The 24659-nt window shown below is 35.3% G+C and overlaps 2 protein-coding genes across 3 annotated transcripts in view; both read left to right on the forward strand.

Annotated features, from left to right (window-relative positions):
* LOC145669176 (uncharacterized) overlaps positions 1–24659 on the forward strand; it is a 74238-nt gene that overhangs the window by 14071 nt on the left and 35508 nt on the right. The gene's annotated exons all lie outside the window — the stretch shown is intronic.
* On the forward strand, positions 1219–24405 carry LOC145669175 (uncharacterized). The gene is made up of 2 exons (XM_081737505.1): positions 1219–1325; positions 20770–24405. The coding sequence occupies exon 2, from the start codon at positions 20772–20774 to the stop codon at positions 22278–22280; it is 1509 nt and encodes a 502-aa protein (XP_081593631.1). The 5' UTR covers positions 1219–1325; positions 20770–20771; the 3' UTR covers positions 22281–24405.

Here is a 24659-nt window from a genome sequence, read left to right on the forward strand (position 1 = left end):
CAGTTGCAAATCGAAAGCAGATAGATGAGTTGCAATAACGGTATCACATGCATCTGCTTTTCGAGTATTTTTATTTGTTTTGAAGATATTACAGAAAAAATCTAAAATTAGCGTTAGTTTAATTTCGCTGTAGTGAAGGCCCTTAATAAGGCTATGCTGTTGACTTTTATATATAAAACTCAAGAGACTAATTGCTCAACCTAGCCTATAGGTGTTAACAGGTGGGTTTTAGAGCGCAAATTGCACCCATGAGATCCCAGAGATGCCAACAGGCAGGTTTTATGGTACAACTTACGTCCATGAGATCTGAGAGGTGTCAGCAGGCGAGCTTTAGGGCGCAAGTTGACCCATGAGATGATTTGTGAAGATATATTTTTTCTTTGAAAATTAGGATGCTGCGGTGACTCAGTGGTAGAGCGTTCACGTCTGGTACGTGAGATCCCTGGTTTGATCTTAGTTCGCACCAAATGAACTTTGTGGTGGACAAACACCGTGTGCATGGGTTTTCCCGAGGTTCTCCCGTTCCCTCTCACTTTCTTCTTTTCACCATTCCATTCATTTCTCACTATTATCACCGTTTCCTTTAGCCTCGCCGGCATAAGAGTGGGACGTAAAACTGAAAAATTTCATTTCATTTTTTTCTTTGATACCATCAAACCAGAAAATGGCAAACTGGAAGAGAGAAGGTAAATTTCAGCGGAGAATAATAAATTGGGCCGGGCAGGTGGGGAGAATGGAAAATTTGAAGGGTTGCACCCAAGCCCTTGGGAGGGATTGATACTCTTGCCCTGGCCTCCTTCAGGTAGTTCTCCTGGTGGTCCATTCCTAAAACTGTCTTTTCCATAACATTATGAAGTAGTTAACTCCAGGCTAAGAAGCCAGAAACAATGGTTTTGTCTAGGCCATTTTGTGTCATCGCTGACATTATCACACTGTTTTATTATAAATGAATTGAGCTCGCATTTTCTCGATGTTTTAAACGGTGGGCATCGTAATGTTGTTTTCTCTTTTATCTAACAAAAAAGGAAAGAAAAGAAGAAAAAGAAAGAAAGACATAAACAGTATACATCATTATCAATTGAACTTCGGAAACAACACTACATTTATCGTTTGTACCTGCCAACTGCGTCTGCGCTGTTTACTTGTGCCGCGCTGTGCGGGGAAATCCCGCCAACATATGATTCTTCAGTTAACCTTGGACTTCAAAGGAAGGTGGATGACGTTTGCTGCATTGTGTTCGATCAAATGCTTTTGTGTGGTGCACGAATACGCTCATGATATTGATTCCATTTTATAACAGAAAGACAGCTTGTAGCAAAACTAAGGTAAGTAATTTTTTTTAAAAAAATAATGTATTACATAATTACTGTTTTATGGGCCAGACTATTTTGATTAAGAAGGCAGACGAGGCAAAGCATAGTAGGCAACTGGGATGTCAGCTATGATACTGTATCGTAAATTTATGTGACCTTATCATTACTGTGTTGAAATTGAATTATTGCATTGATATTGCATATTTCCACTATAGTTTATGGATATAATTTACCTGTATTTTGCGTGGGATAGAAAAACAAATATATTGCCCTAAGGGTTGCCACCTTCCCAAAGTAAAATCTCGGGACGCTTCATGTTTTGGGGCAACGTTCCAAAGCAAAATGTAGGGACCCTTTATGCAACAGTTTGGTAAGAGAGGAACTATGAGCGTTCGTTTCTCCGTAATAATGTAATATGCCTTTCTAGAAGAGCGAATCATATATGTAATTGATAAAAGGAAAGTAAAACAGTTCAAATAATATAGGCCCTATAGAATATATAATGAAAATAAGGCCAATTTGAATATATGTAATGAGCCGCGGTGGCTCAGTGGTAGAGCGTTCACCTCTGGTGCATAGGGTTCGTGGTTCGATCCCAGCTCGCGCCAAATGAGTTCTGTGTTGGGCAAATACCATGTGCGTGGGGTTTCTCGGGGATCTCTCGTTTCCTCCCACCTTCCTTCATGACACTATTTCATTCATTTCTCATCATCACCGTCTGCTTTAGCCCAGCTGCCATTAGCCGTGGGACGTAAAACTCTAAAGATTTCATTTCATTTTATTTTTGAATAGTCTGTAGCCTATGTATCGGCCTATGTGTTACATACATACTAAATACATACATAATCAATGAACATAAAAAAAAAAAAAAACAGAAGTAGTTCAGTATCCCAATAGAGTTACTTTTAATATCATTTAAGTAATAGATGAACAACACTACCGTTTGTTACTATTGCTTCAGCTGTTGCCAATTCTAGGTCTATTTCTGATACATTTAAATGTGTATTTGGTTATGTATTGCTGCCTAGAGAAATCGATCTTCACCAATTACAAATTGAACTTAGACGTTCAGTTGCCAGGCAGTAAGCACATTACATTGCTATTTTCCTACCACTGTTGTGAAACTCGTACAAGTACAGCCAGCGTTGCCAGACTCACGAAACGCGAAAATCGTACGCAAAATAGGAATCGACCGTTTTACTCTCTGAAGGATCGTACACTAAAATTTCTTATGGAAACTTTTTTTTTTTTTTTTTTTGCTATAACAAGACATGTTTATTGTATTGCTGTGAAACTATACAAGATAAAGTACTAAAAGAATCAAGCATTATGACAGTTAGTTTAATAATTTATTTTTGCTATTAACATGAGTTTGCAACATGGTAACATAGAAAAAATAAAGAAATAATAAAATAAAACAAAAAATAAAAAAGCCTCACAGATTTGTCGGTTAAGAAAAATGAAGATGTCTTCATCCTCCAAAAGGATGCTGTTTTTTCAATGCAAAGATCTCCTTCGTAGCTAAGCGATTAACGCACGCGCCTTTGGCGTGGGAGACACGGGTTCCGATTCCCGGCGGGAGCTCATGTGGTTGGATTCCACGTTAACCAGTAGGTCCACGTCTCATATAGTCTCGCTGCTGAACGGGACGTTAAACTTAAAATCAGCTCAACTCTCTTGAATGCAACTTTGTGTTTGAACTTGTCATGTAGTTTGATTTATTTTGGGATGGTGTCAAACTGCCTGCCACATATAAATCCACTATATTATACAATGATTGACACATAAATACCTTGTAGAAGCAAGAGCTTTATTTCGGTTTTTCACTTTCATTATCTACCGGTACATTTATTTTGCTGAACAATGAAAGGAGAAATCAGGGCCCAAAGCAACAGTACAACGGATTATGGCGGCTTGTGGACGTTAGGGATGCACACGAGACAAGATTTGAGGCTGTCTCGTCTTGAAAATGTGCTGTAAAAGTGGTCTCGACTCGAAAAATGTATTCTTCCTTGTTGGAAGAGCTGTGTCTCGACTCGAATTTTGTCAGGAAAATTCTGTCTCCACTCGTCTCGTGCGCATCCCTAGTGGACGTGTAGTCATTTGGAGATAGAAAACATGATAGAAGTGCTTAATTATATCTTCTATGAAATTACAGTAAGTAAGTTCTAGATTAAATGTACGGTCAAGTGAAATTACCGTATTTGTATGGTCAAGACTAGAGATGACCAAAATTTTCCGGAATCCAGATGATTTATTTTCTGAAATCGGAAATTTCACTTTCCGGATTTTGAAAAATTCCGGAATTCGGGGAAAATCTGGAATTTAGAAACTTCCGGTTTTTTCCCAAATCCGGAATTTTCTGATTTTATGTTCCGAATTCCAGAAAATAAAAATTCCGGAATTGGCTATTCCTAAGATATATATATATATGAATTAAATCGTTTAAGCTTGTATTAACGTTTAAGGTAGAATAACTAAGCTTTTTGTCTAACATTTACTTTTATCTCCTTCCTTTTTTAATTGTAACTAATCGTATCAAAGTTGTAGCTGTAGGCTACATTTCGAGTCAGATCTTTTCAAATAAACTTGCTTTATCCAAATATGTTATTAAATTAGAATCTTGTATATTTATGCTGACCGATTGTAGGCCATGATGATACTTGTGTGAATCAGGACTGTGTCGAGTAACTTCCTGGGTGTCCATCAGACACAAAAGCTTGGTTCCACAGATTTTCCCTAATTTTACAAGGGGGGTAAAGGGACTGCATAAGATTCCAAACATATTTATTCAGTGATTCACGAGAAACATAACGAAGAATCATTCATACCTTATCTAGAATTGCAAGTTGAGCAACTTGTATACATTGTTAAACAGATCAATGACTTTATCCAATTACTGTGTCTCAATAAGAAAGGAGAATAGGAGTCAATCATAGATGAATAATTAGAGAATAATTAGTAGATACGCGGGCCTAATAAGCAGGTGCGTCATTTTGCTTCGCTATGGCTCTTTGAAGATTATAGGCGCACTATTTTGTGGCTCTTTTGTCTTTATTTCTTATGCAAAGTCTAGTTGTCCGAGAATCTGCTCTAGTCATTCCCCAGCTTCCAGTGGTATTCGATTGTCTGATTTCCACGTATGGCATTGTCTCACCTTCCTTAAACCTTTAGTTTCGAGGTAAAAAGAAAATAAAATAAAAAGAGAGGGGCAATGTGTCAGTCTGCCTTTTGGGAGGTCCTAGGACTAATGAGAATTTTTCTTTTTCAGTTTAGGTGTGCTCTGGAAATGTTTCTTCCACGTTCCTTGGTTTTCAGTTTTCTCTTTTAACTCCCAATATTTTCTTCCGTTTTTCAAATCATTGGTCAGTTGTGTTCTTCTTCCCATTCCTCGCTTTCCTTCCATCTTCCCTTCTATGACAGAATGAAGAAGACAGTTCCTTCACAAGATGTCTCCAACCCAATTAGCCTTCCTACGAAGGATGGTGGCTAGACGTGTCCTCTTCTCTCCTATCCGTTTTAAAATATTTTCATTTGTTACTCTCTCTGTCCATCTTATCTTCTCCATCTTCCTCCAACACCACATTTCGAAGCTCTCTAAATATTTCTTCTCTAACTTTCGTAATATCAAAATCTCTGAGCCATACAGTCCAATGCTCCAGATATACCACTTGACCAACTTTTTCCTTAGTCCAATATTAGCCTGCTAGTTAAGAGTGATCTTTTCTTGTTGAATGTTTCTTTGGCTTTGGCAATTCTCGACCTGATCTCTTTGGTGCAGTACGCGTCTTTCGTCCAAATACTTCCTAGATACTTGAAATAATCGTCCTCTTCAAGTACTCTTTGTTCTACTCTGACCCGTAAGGGCGCATTTCCACAGGATATTCTCATGACTTTCGATTTTTCGACGTTGATTTCCATTCCATATGTTTTCCCAGTGTCAACTATTTTGTCAACATTTTCTGTAGTCATTTTTCGTTTCTAGCTATAATAACCGTATCATCTGCATACCTGATCTTGTTCATGATCTATCCTCCAATCTTGAAATCCCCAAGTCCCATTAATGCTTTCTTCATTAAACTATCACTGTAAATGTTGAATAATTGTGACGACATACTACATCCTTGTCTGATTCCTCTTCCAATCTCCACACTAGTAGTTTCTTCTTCATTCAAGCGCGACTTCATTCGTTGTCTTATGTACAGGTTGCGAATGAGTCGTCGGTCTCTCCAGTTGATCCCGATTTCTTTAAGTGTTTTCAAAAGTTTCACCCAATTGATCCGGTCGAAAACTTTTTACCAGTCGATGAGGCACAAACACAACTCTCCCATTACATCATGAACGCGTTCTGATATAATTCTTATTAAGCCAATAGCATCCGGAAACCAAATTTATTTTCCTCTAACATCTCATATCTTACTTTCCAGTCGCCTGTTCAGTATGCGTGCAATAATCTTTCCAGTGTGGGAAATACGGCTAATGGTTTTGTGATCGCTGCTTTTTGTTGGATAATGCAATCATTGTAACATCAAGAAAATCCTTTGACCATTCTCCACTCGGGTAGATCTTGTTAATGAGTAAAGTTAGTATGTTCATTGCATTGTCTCTTCAAATCTGTTGCTATGTCATCTTCTCGAGTGTCTTTTCTCCTTCGCATGTCTTTGATTGCTTGTAGTACTTCACTTTTCAATATACTGGGTTCTTTTTCATCATCATCCACCTCTTCCTCTGCTTCGATCGCAATATCTTTGGGACGGTTCTTCTGATCTTACAGATCTTTTATATATTCCTCCCAAATTCCAAGAATTCTTTTATGGTCAGTGCGTACATGACCTTGTTGATCTTCGATTCCAAACGTGCGTATACGTTAGTTAGCTTTCCCTCCTAATTCTTGTGCTTTGGAATACATCAAATCGTATCTGCCGCGTCGTTGAAATTTCGTTATTTCTTCACATATCTGTTCCATGTATTTTTCTTTGGCTTTGTCCGCCTCTCTTTTCAATTTATTATTCAGCCTCCTGTGTTCTTTGACGTCCGTGGTTTTTGTCCTTCTACGTTCCTCCATCGTCTTAACCATTGCTTCAGTTATCCATGGTTTTCTTGGTGCTCTTTCCATCCTGCCAATGTTATTGTGAATGTGTCAAGTAAAATCTGTTTAACTTTTTCCCTACTATTTTCTACATTGCCTTCCATATCCCTTATTTCATAGAATATTTCACCGATCTCTACTTTCACTTCTCTGTCTATATTTCTTAGTCGCTCTAAGTTTTATTTTCGATTTCTCTTCACATTTTTCTTAGTTGACTTTAACCAGGTTTGCACTTCCGCCACTAGGAGATTGTAACCAGAATCAATGTCCGCTTCCGGTAATGTCTTCGCGTCTCGTATACTATTCCTAAAACGTTGCTTGACAAGAATGTAATCGATTTGGTAGCGTTTCTTATCTCCTGGACTTTTCCACGTGTACAGCTTGTTTTTTCTTTTCTTAAACCACGTGTTCATCACCACCATATCATGTTGCGTACAGAAGTCGATAAGCATTTGGTCCCGTGCGTTTCTTCCACCTAGTCTATATGGCGCTACCACTTTATGCGCAGCTCCTTCTCCTATTACACTGTTGAAGTCTCCCATTACTATGGCGCTGACCTTACCTCTTCCCTCCTGATGCAATATATCACTAATCTCATCACGTATTACTTCTGCTTCATTGTCATTATGGTCGGTTGTTGGCATATACACTAGTATTATTACAATATCCACTAGTTTTACACTTAGTTCTACAAACATCAAGCGGTTACTGCAGCATTCCACTTTGGTTACAATTCGTGCTACTTCGTTCTTCACTGCTATCGCAACACCATTCTTGGCTTTAACGCCACCCGAATAGAATATTGTGTAATTTCCCGATACTGTCTCATCTTTTCCTAGCCATCTCATTTCACTCAGAACCACTATGTTCACTTTACATTTATTCATTTCCACTTTAAATTTTCAAGTTTGTACGTTCCAAGTTTCTATGCTGAAATGAAAGTTATTATTATTATTTTCTTCTTTGATGTTTCTTCCCAGAGTAGTCCCCACCCAGATATCCGAACAGGGGACTATTTACCTCCGGAATGTTTTACCTGAGGAAGAACCATCATTATATTTGTTCTCCTCCTTTGTCCTTCCTGGGAAAAAGATAATGTGGTAGTATTCCCATTTCCTTTCCACATCTCCATGCCGTTGACCACCTGGTGGTTCATCTGCATTTAGGACAGTTTCCCTCCCAAGGGCAAGAAGGTGCCCTTTCCTCCACCCGCTCATCCACCCTCCTAAAAGGCTGTTGACACTTGGTAGAGGCTTGGCACATATTACAAACGTTATCGTGGAACATTTTAAAAATCTGAGAAGAAAGTTTTACTACCTCTTTCTTGATTTTAATTTAAAGCAATGGGAATAATCTAGCACCCTCAAAAAAAATCACTACATTGCATCAAAATCTTTTTTTTTTTTTTTTCGGAAGTTATCGTGAAATTCTGTACCTATATTTTTAATCACAGGGGAGCAGGTAAATTCACTCCTCATTTTCACCTGGTTTTAACTGCAAGTAGTGAGGATTGTGGGAAAGCCCCAAAGGAAAGGTACACCATATTATATCAAAATCAGACTTTTTCTCTTTCACGAAGTTAACGTGACACATAATTTTTAAAATCAGGAATGGTAATTTACTCCCTCAATCTTGAAAGATTTCTTCCACAAGCAGTTCGTATGGACATAGAAAATACACGCCGCACTTCGTACTACATCAAAACTAATAATTTTAATGAAATTATCGGGTAAAATTATTTTCGTATAACATTATTTTAATATGGAAGTTGAGAGGGAACTTAACTATTTTATCCGCTTATCTTTGATCAACTTCAACAACTAAGGGGAAACATGATCTTGAAGCTCTAAAGAAATATAAACTATATCCTATCAAATTGGAGCAATTTTACGTAGGTGATATTGGAAAATTGTCTTGTTGTCACATTATACGTATATATACATACGATATATTTTACGAACTTGCAACATGGGATGAATTTGGCCATCTTTCGCCACTTTATTCGTGACGGATTTCAAACCCCATATCGTCATATGAGAACCAGAGGAACGTTACTCCAAGAATGGAAGTTTTGTTTGCGTTATTGAAGTTAACTTTGTCACTGACTTGTCTGCTATGCAATAATGTTTGTACCATCTTATTAAAACAACATTTGTTTGATTTAAAAAAAAAAAAAAAAAAAAAAAAAAAAACTTCTTTCCTTCTCTCCTGTAAACCTACGAAAATGGAGTTACATACCTCTGGTTCTCATACGACGATATAATGGGACTCGTTCCTAATATTGGAGAATGGTATATTCCGAGTATCATTAAAATCTGACAAATCTTTGGACAGCTATCATACACAGAACATACCAGCCGGCTCATTTGTTTTCTATAAATATCTCTATACGTAAAAGAAGACATCCTGACTGACTGATCAACATCCAGGCCAAATCACTTAAGATAGAAACTAGAAATTTTGACAGTATATATGATTTGTGATGTAATATATCATCAAGAAAGATTTTTGGAAATTTTGACGGGAAAGGAGGTAAAGAGGGTGGTTTCTTCCCGTCTTTTTTTTCTTACCTTCTAGAGAAAATATAAAAAGAACGATGAAACACGTCTAATTATTTTAAATAGGAAGTCAGTTTACCATTTCATGTGTCTACCGTTTCGAGATTCTTAAATATAGACATCTTCTCTCTATGTGAATGAAGTCCTAAATGAATGTATTGACTGATCAAACTGCTTAAGCTAGACACTTGAAAATTTAACAGTGCATAGGATTTGTGACATAAGGTACCACTAAAGAAGAATTTTTGGAAAATTGATGGGGAAGGGGCAAAATGGGATGGCAATTATTACAGTTAAATGCCTATATCTCCGAATCTCTGAAGAATAGAGACATGAAATTTGGTAAATGGACTTCCTATTTAAAATAATTAGATATGTGTTTCACAGTTTTATATGTATCGCGAGTAATTAGAATAATCATGAAACCATAAAGAAAGTATACCATATTTCATCAAAATGGAATGTGTTTCCTGAAATCTGTATATTTTCTTAGCACATAATGTGTGTGTCAGAACTTGTGTGTGTGCTAACTTGCAACATGAGGTGGATTTTAGCCTCTTTTTCTTGTTGCATTTCAACCTCAGACAGTAAGTAAGTATATTTCCTCAAGTTGCAGCAAAAGTAACCAAGATAACCAAGATCATTAAAATGGAATAATTTTTATGTCAGTTGTCGTAGAAGGGATAGACAGACAAAACGGCCGATCGTCTCCCCCCTTCCCCCAGAAGAGGAAACTTTCTTATTTTATATATAAATAAAATCCATCCCAGAGTTTGTAGCTCTTAAAAGTAGCTCTAAGTAGCAGTATTACAACCCACTGACCCCTCCCCAGAAGTCCGCCCCTGCAGACAAATCCCAGTTTAGTCGAAAAGTATAAGTTCGCTTACGCATGATTCAATTACTAGTAATACTGGGCATTATAGAAGTGAACTTCTTTTTCCTTTTTACTTTCCAGCGGCGATAGGAGAGAAGAAAGTATGGTAATCGGTGAGGGGGGGTATCAAATTCGAGATTTCAATAGATTTACGCGTTTCATGGCCTCTACGTACTTAAAAAGTGATTTTTTGATGTCTGTTTGTGCGTACGTCCATTCGTCCCGATATAAATGTTTTCATTCGGCTAGAGGCCAGCGTATCCGCACTAAATTTTAAATTTAAGGTTTTTATAAGATTTCCTAGGGGTGTTTCTGGAATTTTCTTCCTAACCCGAAAATTAAGGGTAGTTTTTACCGAAGGGTGAAAACTGGAAATTATTTTTTTCTCGAAAACGTGTCAAACGTTTCTGTTTAAATTTCACACATCAGTACTTCGTGAACAACCCTATATTATAGTATAAGCCGTTCATTTTTTTGGGGAAAAATTCAGACGGGGTAGTTTTCTCTGAGTGTGAGTTATTTTGGAACAATTTTCTCAGAAACGGCTCAAGCGATTTTGTTCATATTTCAGAAATAAATATTTTGTTACTAACCTGACAATATACCATGTTTCACTTGTCTCAAAAATATTCACAAGGGATAGTTTACTCTTGGGGGTGAGTTTTTTCGGGCGATTTTTGCAAAAACTACTAAGACGATTTTTTTTTTTTTTTTTTTTTTCATATTTCGTAAACAAGTATTTCATTTCCAGCCTAACAATATAGTACAAATCATTTGCCCCGAAAATAGTATACAGTGGGAAGTTGACTGTGGGGGTTGAATGTTTTGTCTCTTATCGTTGTCTCTTATATCCTTACAATCATTACATTACATTTATGCTCAAAGCATTTCAGCTCTAGCGTATCCTAGTGCGGTCTAAGGATCAACACGTTTGTTCCTATTTTGAATCCAATGGAGCATTAAAGTCTCTGTTGACATCGTGTTCTGATACTTTGCAATCATTGACATCCACATCGTGTCCAGGAGCAATAAAACTTTCTTTCGGGATACAATACACATAACAGTTTGACTGTTAATGCCAGAATATCCAAACTATTTGATACCATCCAATAACGGTTTTAGGAAGATTTTTCTTTAATTTTTCAAACATTGTTATAATTTGACGTTGGAAACATCAATATTCCCTTTTATTTTCGGAGTTGATTTTCACGTATCTCTTAGTTATGTGAAAATAGCGTTGGGAACTCGAGATGAATAAGAAGGTACCATAGGTAGAGCGTCCTCTCGTGCAAATTTAATACTGATGAACTTCTGTGTATAAGCAGTGACATCGGAATGGAGGATGAGGATCAGTTTATTCCCTCAGAATCTTCAGAGAGGAACAGTATACCCCTGTTTCATGTTCAGAATGTGTTATTTTATAACGTCTTAACTGGAAGTAGGAGTAATTGTAAGAACTCCGCTTGGCGTTCTTGTGTTGGGAGGGCTACACTTTTGTTCAACTGCTGTTCGAGTACATTTACTTTATGACATTTGTATAATTTGGATCTAGTAACAATGAAGAAAGGCATTCCAGTGAAGATCACTTTGTTGTTGGGAAATAGGTAAAATTGTACTGCTGTTTGACTAACGAGCTGGATTTTTCTTTTTGTTCTGATATAGCATCTCAAGTGACCGTGAGTGAAGCTAAGATTAAGCTTTATGAAAATCTTCCCCTTCAGTTTTTGTCCTTTACACGTTTTTCGCCTTAAAATTATTATTATTATTATTATTATTATTATTATTATTATTATTATTATTATTATTATTATTATTATTATTATTATTATTATTATTTCCTTAGACATACCCTGAGCTAGAAGAAAGTTTTCTTTTTCTTTTTCACAATTCTCAAAATTTCCCAGCAAGATGATCGACTATTCCTCCTCCCATCTCTGAAACAAAATTTCTACATACGTGCTTGATGTTGCACGTACGTGAAAATTTGAAAGTCGCAGAGATTATATGTACATGCATAATAGTTGGAACGAAATAATTCCGAAGCAAGCATGGAAAAACGGATTACTTACGAGAAAATAGTGAAATCAAACATGATCACACAACAATTCCATAATGTTATTAGAGCGTAATGGAAAACAAAAATGTCCAAAAGTTTTACATATAACTATCGATAGACAAAGTTTTACATATAACTATCGATAGACAAAGTTTTACATATAACTATCGATAGACAAAGTTTTACATATAACTATCGATAGACAAAGTTTTACATATAACTATCGATAGACAAAGTTTTACATATAACTATCGATAGACAAAGTTTTACATATAACTATCGATAGATCTTATGGTGCTGAACAAACTGACATGCGTGATTGTAAAAACTCATGCGTACTTTTCGATTAAATAGAGAAATCAAACTAATTCGTAAACCTAGAAATTGATGCTTTATCAGAACAATCCTGCTTATTGAGCTGAAACTAATACTGAAATACACTCTGAGTAAGCTGTTCATTATAACACTTATAAGACGACAGTACATAGTATTGAAGAGGGTGTGTAAGAGGAAGAAAAGATTTAGGAAAATTGGCTATAACTTTTTTTTATATACTACTAGCTGTTAGTAGAAATTAGTGGGGGATTTAGCTTAAGATGATTGACGATTGACTAGTCAGATCGAACTATTGTTTCTTGGGGTAAAAGCGTTGATATACAGTAATGAATTTAGAGTTTTTATTATTATTGTTATTATTATTATTATTATTATTATTATTATTATTATTATTATTATTATTATTATTATTATTATTATTATTATTAAGAGAGACTGGGTTTGGGTGGGAATTAAGTGTGTGATAGGAATACTTTTATTGCGACGTCTGGGTGTTGAGCTGTTTATTTTTTGAAGATTGGGTTTTGTTTTTTGCACTTTTTTTTAACTTTTAAGAGACCTTGTTTTTTGCTGGTTTTGAACCGTTATGGTGTTCGTTTGTGGTTTAGAATTTTATTTACTGGCCAACTACCCCAAGCGGAAGTTTTGGTTTTATTTAACGACGGGCCCAAGGGCTCGCCAGCTATTACTTGAGAGCCAAGTAGCGAGTTTTAGAGGTTACGGGAGGTGTGGTAAAAAAAATTGTGGGAGTAGTTAGGAAACGTTTTATAAACATGTATTTTAAAAGACAAAACAATTATATAAATGATATTACAATAATTAAAAGATGCTGAACTAGCAAAACAGAGAACAGTCGGTCGCTGGTTTCTTTGGGCAATAGTTTACATTTTGCTTGTTTTTTACGTTGTAACATAAACACACAATAACAATGCAAAGGTTTCTTTTAATATACTAAATTTTATAAAACACAAACACCACGGACAAAAATACACGCACCACATCATTGTTCGCTGAAAAAATATATGGTATTAGAAACCAATTAATTAATTATTGTCTAATTAGTATTAGTCCTTAATGTGGATACCAGCACCATCACACAGATCCCTTTACAGTGTGGTTAATGAGATTTACCCTAAAATAATAATTGACTCTTAAATTTTAATTTCTGCTTAACTAAAATATTGTCCAAAGATATATAAATGTACAGTATGTCGGAAAAATAATGGAACTTTTTAAATTAAGGAAAAAGAATTAGGTATTTTATCAACTGTACTTATTTTTATTCACAATACATTCCTTCCATATCAATTCACCGTTCGGCATATTCAACCAATCCTAGTATAGAGTTTTGAATGTCCTTTTCGGAATTGCCTCAATGACCCTCGTCACGGCAGAGTGGACGTATGTAACATTGTCATGAAATATTCCTTTAATGGCCAATTTTAATTTTGGTATAGGAAATAGTCACACGGCGATAAATCAGGCGAATACGGACGATGCAGAAACACACAGATTTCCTTTTTTTAGCCAAAAACTCACGAACTGCGATGGTTCTGTGACATGTTGCATTGTCGTGCAATAAAGACCAACTGCGTTTCACTTTGGCGTTTCGTGTGCGGGTCGTACTTGAAGCACCAAGTCTCATCACCAGTTATAATCGATTCCAGGAATGTTCTGTTCCGTCTGGCTGTTTTAGTCTGTCATTGCAGTATTCAGCGTGAGCAATTTTTTGGTCGTCAGTTAAGGTGTGCGGAGGAAATCGAAGCGAAGACTTTCCTTCCTTTAAATGCTTTGTCAAAATTTCGTAAATCATGTCTTTCGTCGTATTTAGTTCCTCCGCCTTTCATGTCACAATCGAATTCGCATAGTGGACGATCATTTACGCACTTGTTCCACCAACTCATTGTGATTTTCGTTTTTCGATCTGCCTGGCTTTTGGTCGTATTCCAAGGACTGCCGAGCGTCCTGAAATCGCGTATACCACTCGAACACACGTATACGAGATAAGCACTCATCACCTTACATTTCTTTTGCCATTTCCAATGTTTGTGTAAAAGTGTTTCCTAGCTTGAAACAAAATTTAATATTGGCTCTTTGCTCCATCGTGTTTTTGTGATGAGTTGATACCAGATACACTCACGCTTCTTGCAATAACTTGACATTCCGTTAATCAGTTCTCATGATTGTGGTCTCGTTTTATTGAGTAGATATCCAGCTTTCCGATCATGTGTTGGTTCAATAAACGGCGCTAGTAGTTATCTGTAAAGAAAAAAAGTTCCATTAATTTTCCGACATATTATATATATACCAAAATACACTGTTAACTAGCAGACTGTTATTTGTCTTTTCGTAACAGTGACACAAATACATATTGCGCAAAACGTATGTGTGTCACTTACTGTTTACGGTTCACTACAAAAATACTTTCGCTTAATATTTCATCAGATAAGGAGGAGACAAATGAGGGAGAACAAAAATGAAGGAAGAAGCAAATAATTGTGATGGAGCGTTTAGGTGTTACATAATAGTGTGGCTACGTTTAAGGTAGAAAGAGATTAGTGGAAAAAGGTAGAAAGTAATGGGATCGAGGTGGCCGATACGAACAGTTAAGCACAAGTGCCTGATTTTCATATTCGCTATTGTAATACCTACAGTATATGTGCGTTAGATCATATAGAACTACAAAGTTGTTATGAGCAAGTGAAGTATAAGATAACGATTAAAACTATTTAGGTTAACACTAAAAAACACACTTACTTTATATTAAAGCATTCTATCAGTGGTTTAATCTTTTTGATCCAGTACGGTAACTGAGCTATTCCAAAGTGCAAGTTTTTTATAACGATTCAAAACCTTAAAAAGTGCAAGTAGTATGTGATTCACTGTTAGGAATAATTATGCCATCATCAGAAGACAGAAGACAATAGGTATAGTCTGCTACTTAATAAATCAATAAATAAACTGTATCAACACAACGAATATGTCAGTTATTATTCACAACACTCATCATACATTTCAGTGCCATAAAAATTCGCTTTTCTCGACAACTACGCATGGAAATTTACACGCAAACATGTCATTTCGTGACGCTCAATGAGATCTATAGATAAATATATAATTTATGATTGGACATTAATTTTAGTATATGTTAATAATAATAATAATAATAATAATAATAATAATAATAATAATAATAATAATAATAATAATAATAATAATAATAAATTTCTTCTTCTTCTAAGTCGTTTTCCTAATTAATTGGGGTTGGCTTTTTGGCATTTCGGATTGCTGTCCTTTACCTGTTTCTATTTTGAGTTATAGCCATTGTAGCACCATATTGCACCATGTGTTCTTCACACAAGCTCCCCAATTCGCGGTCTCTCCCATTTAGTTCTATAGCATCCACTCAGTGAGATACATATTCCGAAGTTCTCCTTCCTATATGTCTAAACCATCGAAAACTACTTTCTTGAATTTTCTTTACTACTGGTCTTACTTTTACTGTTCCTCAGATCACTTCATTCTTAATTTTGTCCTTCCGCGTCACTCCACACACCCACCGCAACATCTTCATCTCCATAACATGCAACATCTTCTGTTCCTCTGTCTTCTTCGTCACCCAACATGTCGCTCTGTATAATATGGTACGTCAGACTACTGTTTTGTAAATTTTTCATTTAAGGCGTACTTCAATATCGTACAGTCAGTCACATAATAGTTTTGCTGCAATTTTGTCCAATCGCTGCTAATTTTGCTGTTTACATCTTCTATTCCTTCATTTTCCCGCAGCATTGATCACAACTACTTCCAATTTCTTTGTCATTACCACCTCTTCTGCGTCCAGTCGTATTCTTGTGTTTTTACAAATATATTTTTGCTGAATGGGTAATATAAATCGTCTCTTTTGGTTTTACTGATTCTAAGCCCTTTGTACTCTAATGCTCCTCTCCAGGTATCGAATTTCTCTTGCAGTGCTGCCATAGTCTCACTCATCAGCACGAAGTCATCTGCAAATAACATATTCGAATGTAATAACTCTTGGATATCTTTTATATGATCATCCATCACAATTGCAAAAGGTATGAACTTTGGACTAGAACCCTGATAAAGTCTCACTTTAACTGTGAACTCTTCTTTTATTCCTCACGCCAGTGGCGGATCCAGGGGGAGAGGTCGGGGCGGTGCACCCCCCAGAAGAGGAAACTTTTTTTTTTTTTTTTTTTTTTTACTTTATATATAAATAAAACCCATCCTAGAGTTTGGAGCTCTTAAAAATACCTCTAAGTAGCAGCATTACAACCCACCGCCCTTCCCCCCAGAAGTCCGTCGTGGATCCGCCACTGCCTCACGCGCTCCTCACTCCTGTCCTACATCCATTATACATATTTTGAATTACACTTTTCTTCAGTGTCCTCAAGTAAGATCCCGTGGCACTCTATCATACGTCTCTTTAAGGTCGATAAAAACCAGTGAATATCTTTCTGATACTTTCTGTACTTTTCCATTAGCATTCTAAGTGTAAATATTGCATCCATTGGCGACCGTCTTGGCATGAAACCAAATTGGTTCTCTGTTGTCTCAATCTGCTCTTTCCTCAATCTTGCTTCTGTCATTTTCTCTCAGAGCTTCATTGCATGGCTCATAAGTTTCATTCCCTTGTTTTTCTTTCTTAAAAAAAAAAGAAAAGAAAAGAAAAGAAAAAACGTTGCTGCTGCTCTTCCATTCCTTTGGCATATTTCCCGTTTCCAATATCCTATTCAAAAATAATTCTCACTCCTTCGTTAGCTAACGTCTCTATTCTTAGATAGGAATATTATCCGTTCCTCGAGACTTACCACATGGCATTTTCCACCTCTACCTTGTCACAGGATGAACTAGGCTCTGACTCATGGAAAGATTTTCGCAAGTTTCGCTCGGGTTCTCTTCATTGAGAACTTTCTGGAAATACTTCTTCTACCTCTTCTTTATCATCTTCTTACTTATCAGAGCCTCGTTATTTTCATCCTTGATGCAGCGCATATGCGAAATATCTTTCTTTTGTCTCTCTCTTACCTTCGAAAGCTTGTATATCATTTTTTCTCCATTTTTGTTTGTTTTAGATTATTGTACAACTCATCATAAGCACTGCCTTTGCTACACAAACTGCCTTCTTGAGCGTTTTTCTTCGCTTCGTTTCAGTATGTTAATATTTTCTTCCCGGTTTTGTGTTGTTTCCATTTTTGGTGAACTTTTTATTTTCTTACGCATAATTAATGGAATACCTGAATTCTCTCAACTTATTCCCTTCGGTTTTGATCAAAATGAAGGGTACTTAACATCTCCCAATATTATATTCAGATTCATATTTAAGTATTTTACACCGTGCACCCAATAAAATGTGGCGACCCTTTTCCCACTTTTATTTATTCGTATTCAATGTGTGTCTAAGCAATACTGTCGCGTACGCTTACGTTGAGCCACCTGGCGTAATTGGTGTACAGAACGTAATACACCGATTACGCTGGCAGCCAATAAGAAATAGCCTCACGTATAAACTCTTAGTATATGTATTACTCTTAGTAAATATATATTTAAATTAATTACTACTTTAAAAAATAGTAAAAATATAACTGTGCACGATAAAAGAGTACATTCTTAGTGCTCTCAGTAACGTGCTTCACCAAACAAGACGGGTAGAGGTAGAAAGGAAAGAAAAGAAAAATTAAAGAGTACATGAAAAACTGTTAAGCATATGCAAGTTTCACTATCTTGGGATGCAAGTATCGCTATCTTGGGATGCAACTTGTCTCCACACAAATGAATATGTTTATTTAAATTACTTTATTTCTTGTGCATATCATTCAGTTTGCACAATTTCAAAGTTCGTTTAACTTTCTACTTATTTTAATCTATTAGTCAATTACTACACATATTTCTAACTTTGAAATTATGTAAATAACTCAAAAGGATGCTGCTTCGTGCTTCCAATGCATTGTGATATGTTTCTATAACTGTCAATGGACATATATGACTGTATGAGTGTGAGAGACAATTAAAGCAAATGAAATATTTATTCTTAAGCATAGCACTAACAAACATGAATCAGTTTGAAAATCTGTTGCCATGGAAGTTGTCTTATCTCTTTCTTTCTTCTATTATTTTTTCCGTTCTTTTTTTTTTTTTTTTTTTTTTTTTAATAACTACCTACAATCAGGTGGGAAAAAGTCATGATTTTTTTAATAGAATCATTTTTGTTGATTTTTTTAAAAATTTAAATCACATCTTTCTCCTCGTTTAATACAAGCAGCAAACTGAAGAAAGAAATATTAGGAATTAGTATTAAATATTAATCCTGCAATTTAAATGAAACTTTTGGGATTGAATTTTGAATTAATCCCCAATCGTTAACCTATTTCAACCCCAAACAGTTTCTTATGCATTAAGGAAAAAGTACCGCTACGTTTATCAACATAACATTTTTTTAAAATAAAAGTTATGGATATTTGGCAAGGACATTTTGAAAAAGGAATCGGGCGCTCCAGAACTAGTTTGTGGCACGAAATACATTAAAAATTGCTTAAATATCGCCTAAAATGATGTAAAATGTACAAAATTTTCAAGTTTCGGAGAAAGGATCAGACCCTCCCGAATACCGCCCTATTATCTGACAACAAACAAACAGACGCACGCACACTTGAATTTTCGTCTTAAATGTCGAATTGCGATTTCCCAGGTGGAGCTTATCATCTTGTATCAAGAGGGTTCCGAGTTCCAACCCCGGTGGGTACTAAGTGATACATTAAATTGTAGGTCCCTAGCAGTGTTGAATTCAGACTTTATGATCAGGGAAACATTAATAGGTCCAGGGGACCACAAATAGGGCACTTATGATTATTATGGTTATTATATAATCGAAATAACGTAATAGAAACAGATTTCACTTATTTTCACTTCAAATTAATTTATTTCGAAATTTGATTTAAATCAACGAGTTATATTTTAAAAAATCAAGTGATTTAAATCTTGATTTAAATCAATCCATCCTGCCTACAATTGACAATAAATGTAATTTCTTCTGCTCTTTGACAGTAGATAGTGCAGCAGCTATGTACAATACAGTGACATTAGCATAAAAGTTTGGAAAAGAAAAATGAGTTAAGATACTACATTTTGTGGAACATATACAACAATAAAACGTAAAACACAAAAAGTTTGTAACATCTTTAATTAAATGTAAAAATAGAAATTAATTGTAATTTAAAATCAAATACTGTTGATAATAAGGTTCATTGAGAATTTTCAGAGCTCCATCGTGTGTGTATGGTTTAGTGTATGCACCTCTGGCGCGGGAGACACGGGTTCCATTCCTGGTGGGAGCTCATGTGGTTGGGATTCTGCGTTAAGCTGTAGGTCCACGTCTCAATCAGCCTTGGTGCTGAACAGGATGTTAAACTCTAAACAACTAATCGAAAAAATTGAGAGTTTTCAATTTTCGAAGCATTTACGCAGAAAATCATGAAAAACATGCTACTTGCTTTTATCTTGTGAGTAAAACTAAAATTCTCCTTCCTCTCCTTCATATTTCTTATTGGCCCAAACTGTAGGAAAATTTGTTGGTTCCTCAAAATACGATAATATCATCAAATAATCAATGATAGAAGTACGTAGATATATGTGTAACGTGGTGCATCCATGCACTAAAAAAGTGGTGAGAATTACTTGCCTATTAATAGTCTAACGTACGTATAGCTTTAATACATGATAAATTACTGCATAATGTCTACTTATAGAAGATGTAGGGCACGTAGTCATAACGAAAGTGGCTTATCTTTAGCCTCTGTATTTATTAATTTAATTGAATATTTCTTTCCTCTCTGAGAACGCTATTAGCATAATTTTTATTACTGTATTACCAAATCTTTACATTCGCTATTGTAATCTTAATGAATTGACTGTAAATACAGTGGCAGTTATTAAGGGTAATCAAAAAAAAAAAAAAAAAAACGAAATTAAGTCACAGAATACTTTTTACTAATTGTTCTTAAAAAGCAAATAAAAATTACAATTTTTCCAGATACAGCACAAATGGATGTGGACATTATGTAACTGTAGTATTGTTTCGATTATAACGTGTGTGTATCTCTGATAATGCTGGTGGGGAAATTACTGAAACAGTCCTTGGGATGAAAGTAATGAACACAGAATTGAAGTGCAAAGTGAAATCGTTAATAACGTTAAACTGCTTGATCTAAGTACCGTCAATTTTGCTCTTTCATTTTTTACCGTATTCTTCTTCAGAAATTATTAGAAACTGTACCTGCCTTGAGAATCAACCTTGGTGTAATATGTCTTGGCCTTTAGTAATTTTTATTTTTTCTCTGTAACCAAATTAAACCTGAATGTAATGTTTAAGTGTATTGTAGAAAGTATAAAATAGTTTTATTTATTTATTTATTTATTTATTTTATTTGGAGACATCTTAGGCAATAGCTTTAAAGATTGAGGTGGATACTTTATTTCTTTAGTTCTTTCTAGTGACTAATTTATTTGCTCTTTCTTTACAGAGATGCCGCTCCAGTGTCCATCTTGCAAAGACTTTTACAATTTCAGTGAGAAAACCCCAAAGAAACTGCAATGTGGCCATTCAATTTGTATGAAGTGTTTGAACAATTGTCCGTCTAAGAAAGGTATAAAAAAGGTAGTTTGTGGTGATTGTTCTTTCAGAAACCTTGTCAACGTAGAGAAATTAAAAGATGACAGTAGTATGTTGGAGAAAATGAACTTGAACTATGCACTTCGCTTACAGGAAGAAGACGAAAGAGAGTGTAGTATTTCTCTTTGGGAAACATCGGTTATCGAAAATGGCAGTGTTAGAAAATCCAGTTCTTCTTCTACTGGAAGACTCGATTATTCTTCTGTAGTAAAGCGTTCTGTCTCCAGCGACCAAAGTGGCTTCGAAAGTGATCATTCATATTCATCGTCTTCTGAAGCCAAACCATCTCGAGTAAGAAAACGAAATTCGTCTTCAGCCAACGAGGTAGCTGCTATTTACGTAAATCCATCGTCCAGTCAGCATAGCGAACATGTAGCAGATGCCTGCACTACATTGGATTTCGCTTCCGAAGCAAGAAATATCCTTCAAAAGAGCGTTATAACACTGGATCTGTCGGATGTAGCACAGAGATTAACCTCTATAGGACTAGAATGTCCAAACACATTGAAAATTAACTTGGCTTCGTCTTTAGACAGTAAAGCTCCTGTAGAAAAAGCAGCATCATTGCACCTGATTAATTTACTAATGAAAAGTATCCTACCAGATGATCAGGGAACACATACCAATGAAACAAAAGCTTCAGAGAGCGATGCTAACTCACTTCAGTGTTCAACTTCCTTGTGTATTGCTGTTGATGAACTTTATTCTGCGCAGGAAATTCCATTAGTGCCTTCAATCACTGGCAAAGAAAATCTAGTAGATGAGGCTTTGGAAAAAGGAAAAGAAATATATTTCCTGGATTTCGCATTTAAAAACGTCAGCAGAAGAGTATTAATAGCATTAGAGAAAGATGAAGCTCCGGAAATGTGTAAAAGGTTTCGTCAACTTTGTTTAGCTTCTGGTGGTTACCGAGGAAGTACTAACATTAAATGCTGCCCCAAAACATTTGTGATATGTGAGCCGTCCAAACTCACAGGTGCACCAAAGTTAAATGCGCTTTATGTTCCTTCATCATGGTCTAACGTTCCTCCTGTATGCGGCACAGTTGTGATGAATAGTCCTTCCAAGCATAAAGGGCAGTGGCAAGTCGGGTCATCGTTTAGAATTCGTTTGTGTAAAAACGAAATGTTTTATGGTCGGGCATTTGGTTACATAGTTTCTGGTATACAGGTTGTATGGGATATGGCAGCTCTGGGTAATGAGGTACACCCGTACAAAACCAAAGATTCAATTACGATTGTTGACTGCGGACCCTGGAAAAAGAAGGATTTGGATGAAGAACCTTCTGTGCCGGAAGTGAAAGTTTTGTTCACTTCCGGTAAAGAACCAGTTGCAACCAAGTTTCCTCAAGACGTACATTAAGCTTTTCTTTTTCTTTTTTTTTTTTAATAAATGCGAAAATGGGTATTTAATGAATTTTATTTAGTAATCGTTTGGAAGACAGTTTTAAGACAATAATTTCTTTTCTTTGTTAGAAATCGTGCTAAGTAGCGGTTTAAACATAAACACAGTAAACCTTCTATTTAATTGAGACGAAAGGGTATGCGTTAACTCAGAAGTCCATTAAGTCCATTAATTGTACAATACTTAAAATACATACTGAATAATGAAAATTTAAAACGCTTAATGTCTCTGTCATATCAGTAAGAAACGCTGCGTATTAAATGGGGAAGAAAATCACTGTATGCACGAGCCACTGCCACGTTATTACAGTTGCATCCGTCACCACGTGTTTTAAAAATCTGGTCGAAGTTTTTGCCCCAACAGTTTCTTTCTCCCAGCTACATTTGTTGCACTAGTCAAATTCTGTATGTTAAATCTGGAATCCGTTCATTCGATATCCGTTAAATCCGAAATCCGTTGATTCAAAGTCTGTTAAGTCCGAAGTTCTTTGATTCAAGGTCTGTTAAATCCGAATTCCACTCATTCGAGGTGCGTTAAATCCAAAGTCTGTTGATTCGAGATCCGTGAGTCTGAAATTCGTTGATTCGAGATGCGTTAAATCGAGATTTAGTGTATTATTAAAATAGAAACACTGTCTGTAATAACTTAGTATTGAGGTTCTGAAAATGAAGCTCGTAAAATAACGAAAGTTAGCCTCCAGTGTGAAAGTTAGCCTTGTAACAATGGACATTATGTCTTCTTTCGTTCATGGAATAAGTGATAAATTTTTACGATGTAGAAGCAAGAAAAATACTTGCTTCTATTTTTCTTTCTTTTAAATCTGGTTTTAAAATCACACACATTAAAAAGAAATGTAAGTATGTGTATATATGTATATATATAATAATGTAAGTACAAGTGTGTATATATATTATTCTGCATTGCTAATGTACGAAACTGACATGAAAATGCATAATTTCCTTAGTTTAAGATTACAAAGTAGCTCTTTCTGTTAAAAATTTTGTGTAAAATTGAGAATGTGGATGACAGTAAACAAAAAATGAAATCAAGTAAATTAAGTCAAAATAGTTACTTTAGCGGAAAATAAAATGACATTTGAAGGGATGAATCATGTAAATACAATTTAATTTTGTACTATAAGTAAAGAGAACAGAAGGTTCTTATAAACTTAAGCACTAAGTAATCATATGTAATAATGAAATAAAATTGCTTTTGGTTTTTATTTTCTTTCTTTAACAAGAAATGTGATACGACTTTTTGAAATAATGACTGCTAAATTATGCTTCGGTGCTCTGCGTGACTGTTTTAGTGTGTTCCTTATGATCTTTTATATATATATATCTGTGTGTGTTTGTGTCTCTTCGCGTTTACTGTGTGTCCTCTTCCTTACTGATGGGTGCTAAAAGACCTCCGTCGTCGGCTCACCTACCCCAACCTTTTCAATTCAATTCAATTCCTTTTATAATAGTAAATATCAACAGTTTTTTTTTTTTTTTTTTATAAATTAATTCGGCTTCTAGAAGATTAACATTAAAAGTCATATCAGCTTAGTTTCGTAGGATCACAATTTTATGTATTTTTCGTAAAAGAGAACTAAAAAAAAATAAAAAATCATTCTATTACTGTGTCATGATACATATAGATATTTTCCGTCCTGTAAAAGTTTAATATCCCCCATGATTATGGTGCATTCCGTGAGACTGAAATTCGACTACAGTTATTTGTAAATGAATTAATTACCAATATATTTTAAACACAACATTTTGATATTTTTGTAACCTCTTTAAAAGTAAATTGTGATATAAAGTTGTTAATTATAATTCAGTATACCAACCATATTTTTCAAGTTTTTACAACAGTGTATAGTTCTTAGTTTTGGAATGACTGGTATAATTCTTGACAGAAGTCAGTTTAAGAAGTCTTTTTCTTTTTCGTTGTTCAACTTTTTATTTATTTATTTAAGTGTTATCCTTCAGCTTTGAAAGTTGTATTTCAAAACTTTATGAGTAATTTCGATGAATGTACGGAGTATGTATGAAGGTATTTTAAGAAAATAACTTCATTTTACTTCTAATCTTGTATTGCTGGAACTATTATGTAAGAATTAAAAAAAATATATATTTACCCTTTAAGGCAGCGTTTTTCAAATAGTCCATGGACTACAAGTGGTCCTTGAGGTATGTTCTTGGGGATCCTCTTACATTGAACATTAGTCCAAAACAAACAGAAAAAAAAAATTCAAATGAATTGCGAGTCACACATTAGAGTTGACAATCTCCTTCAAGTGTAGATTAGAGATGGCCTTTTTCGAAAAATCTGTTTTTCGATTTTCGGAAA

This window comes from Thermobia domestica, chromosome 13 (assembly GCF_964235325.1).
Source record: "Thermobia domestica chromosome 13, izTheDome1.hap1.1, whole genome shotgun sequence".
NCBI lineage: Eukaryota > Metazoa > Arthropoda > Insecta > Zygentoma > Lepismatidae > Thermobia > Thermobia domestica.

Coding starts and splice junctions, on each gene's coding strand:
- LOC145669175 (XM_081737505.1), top strand. CDS start 20,772: ATGCCGCTCCAGTGTCCATCTTGCAAAGACTTTTACAATTTCAGTGAG.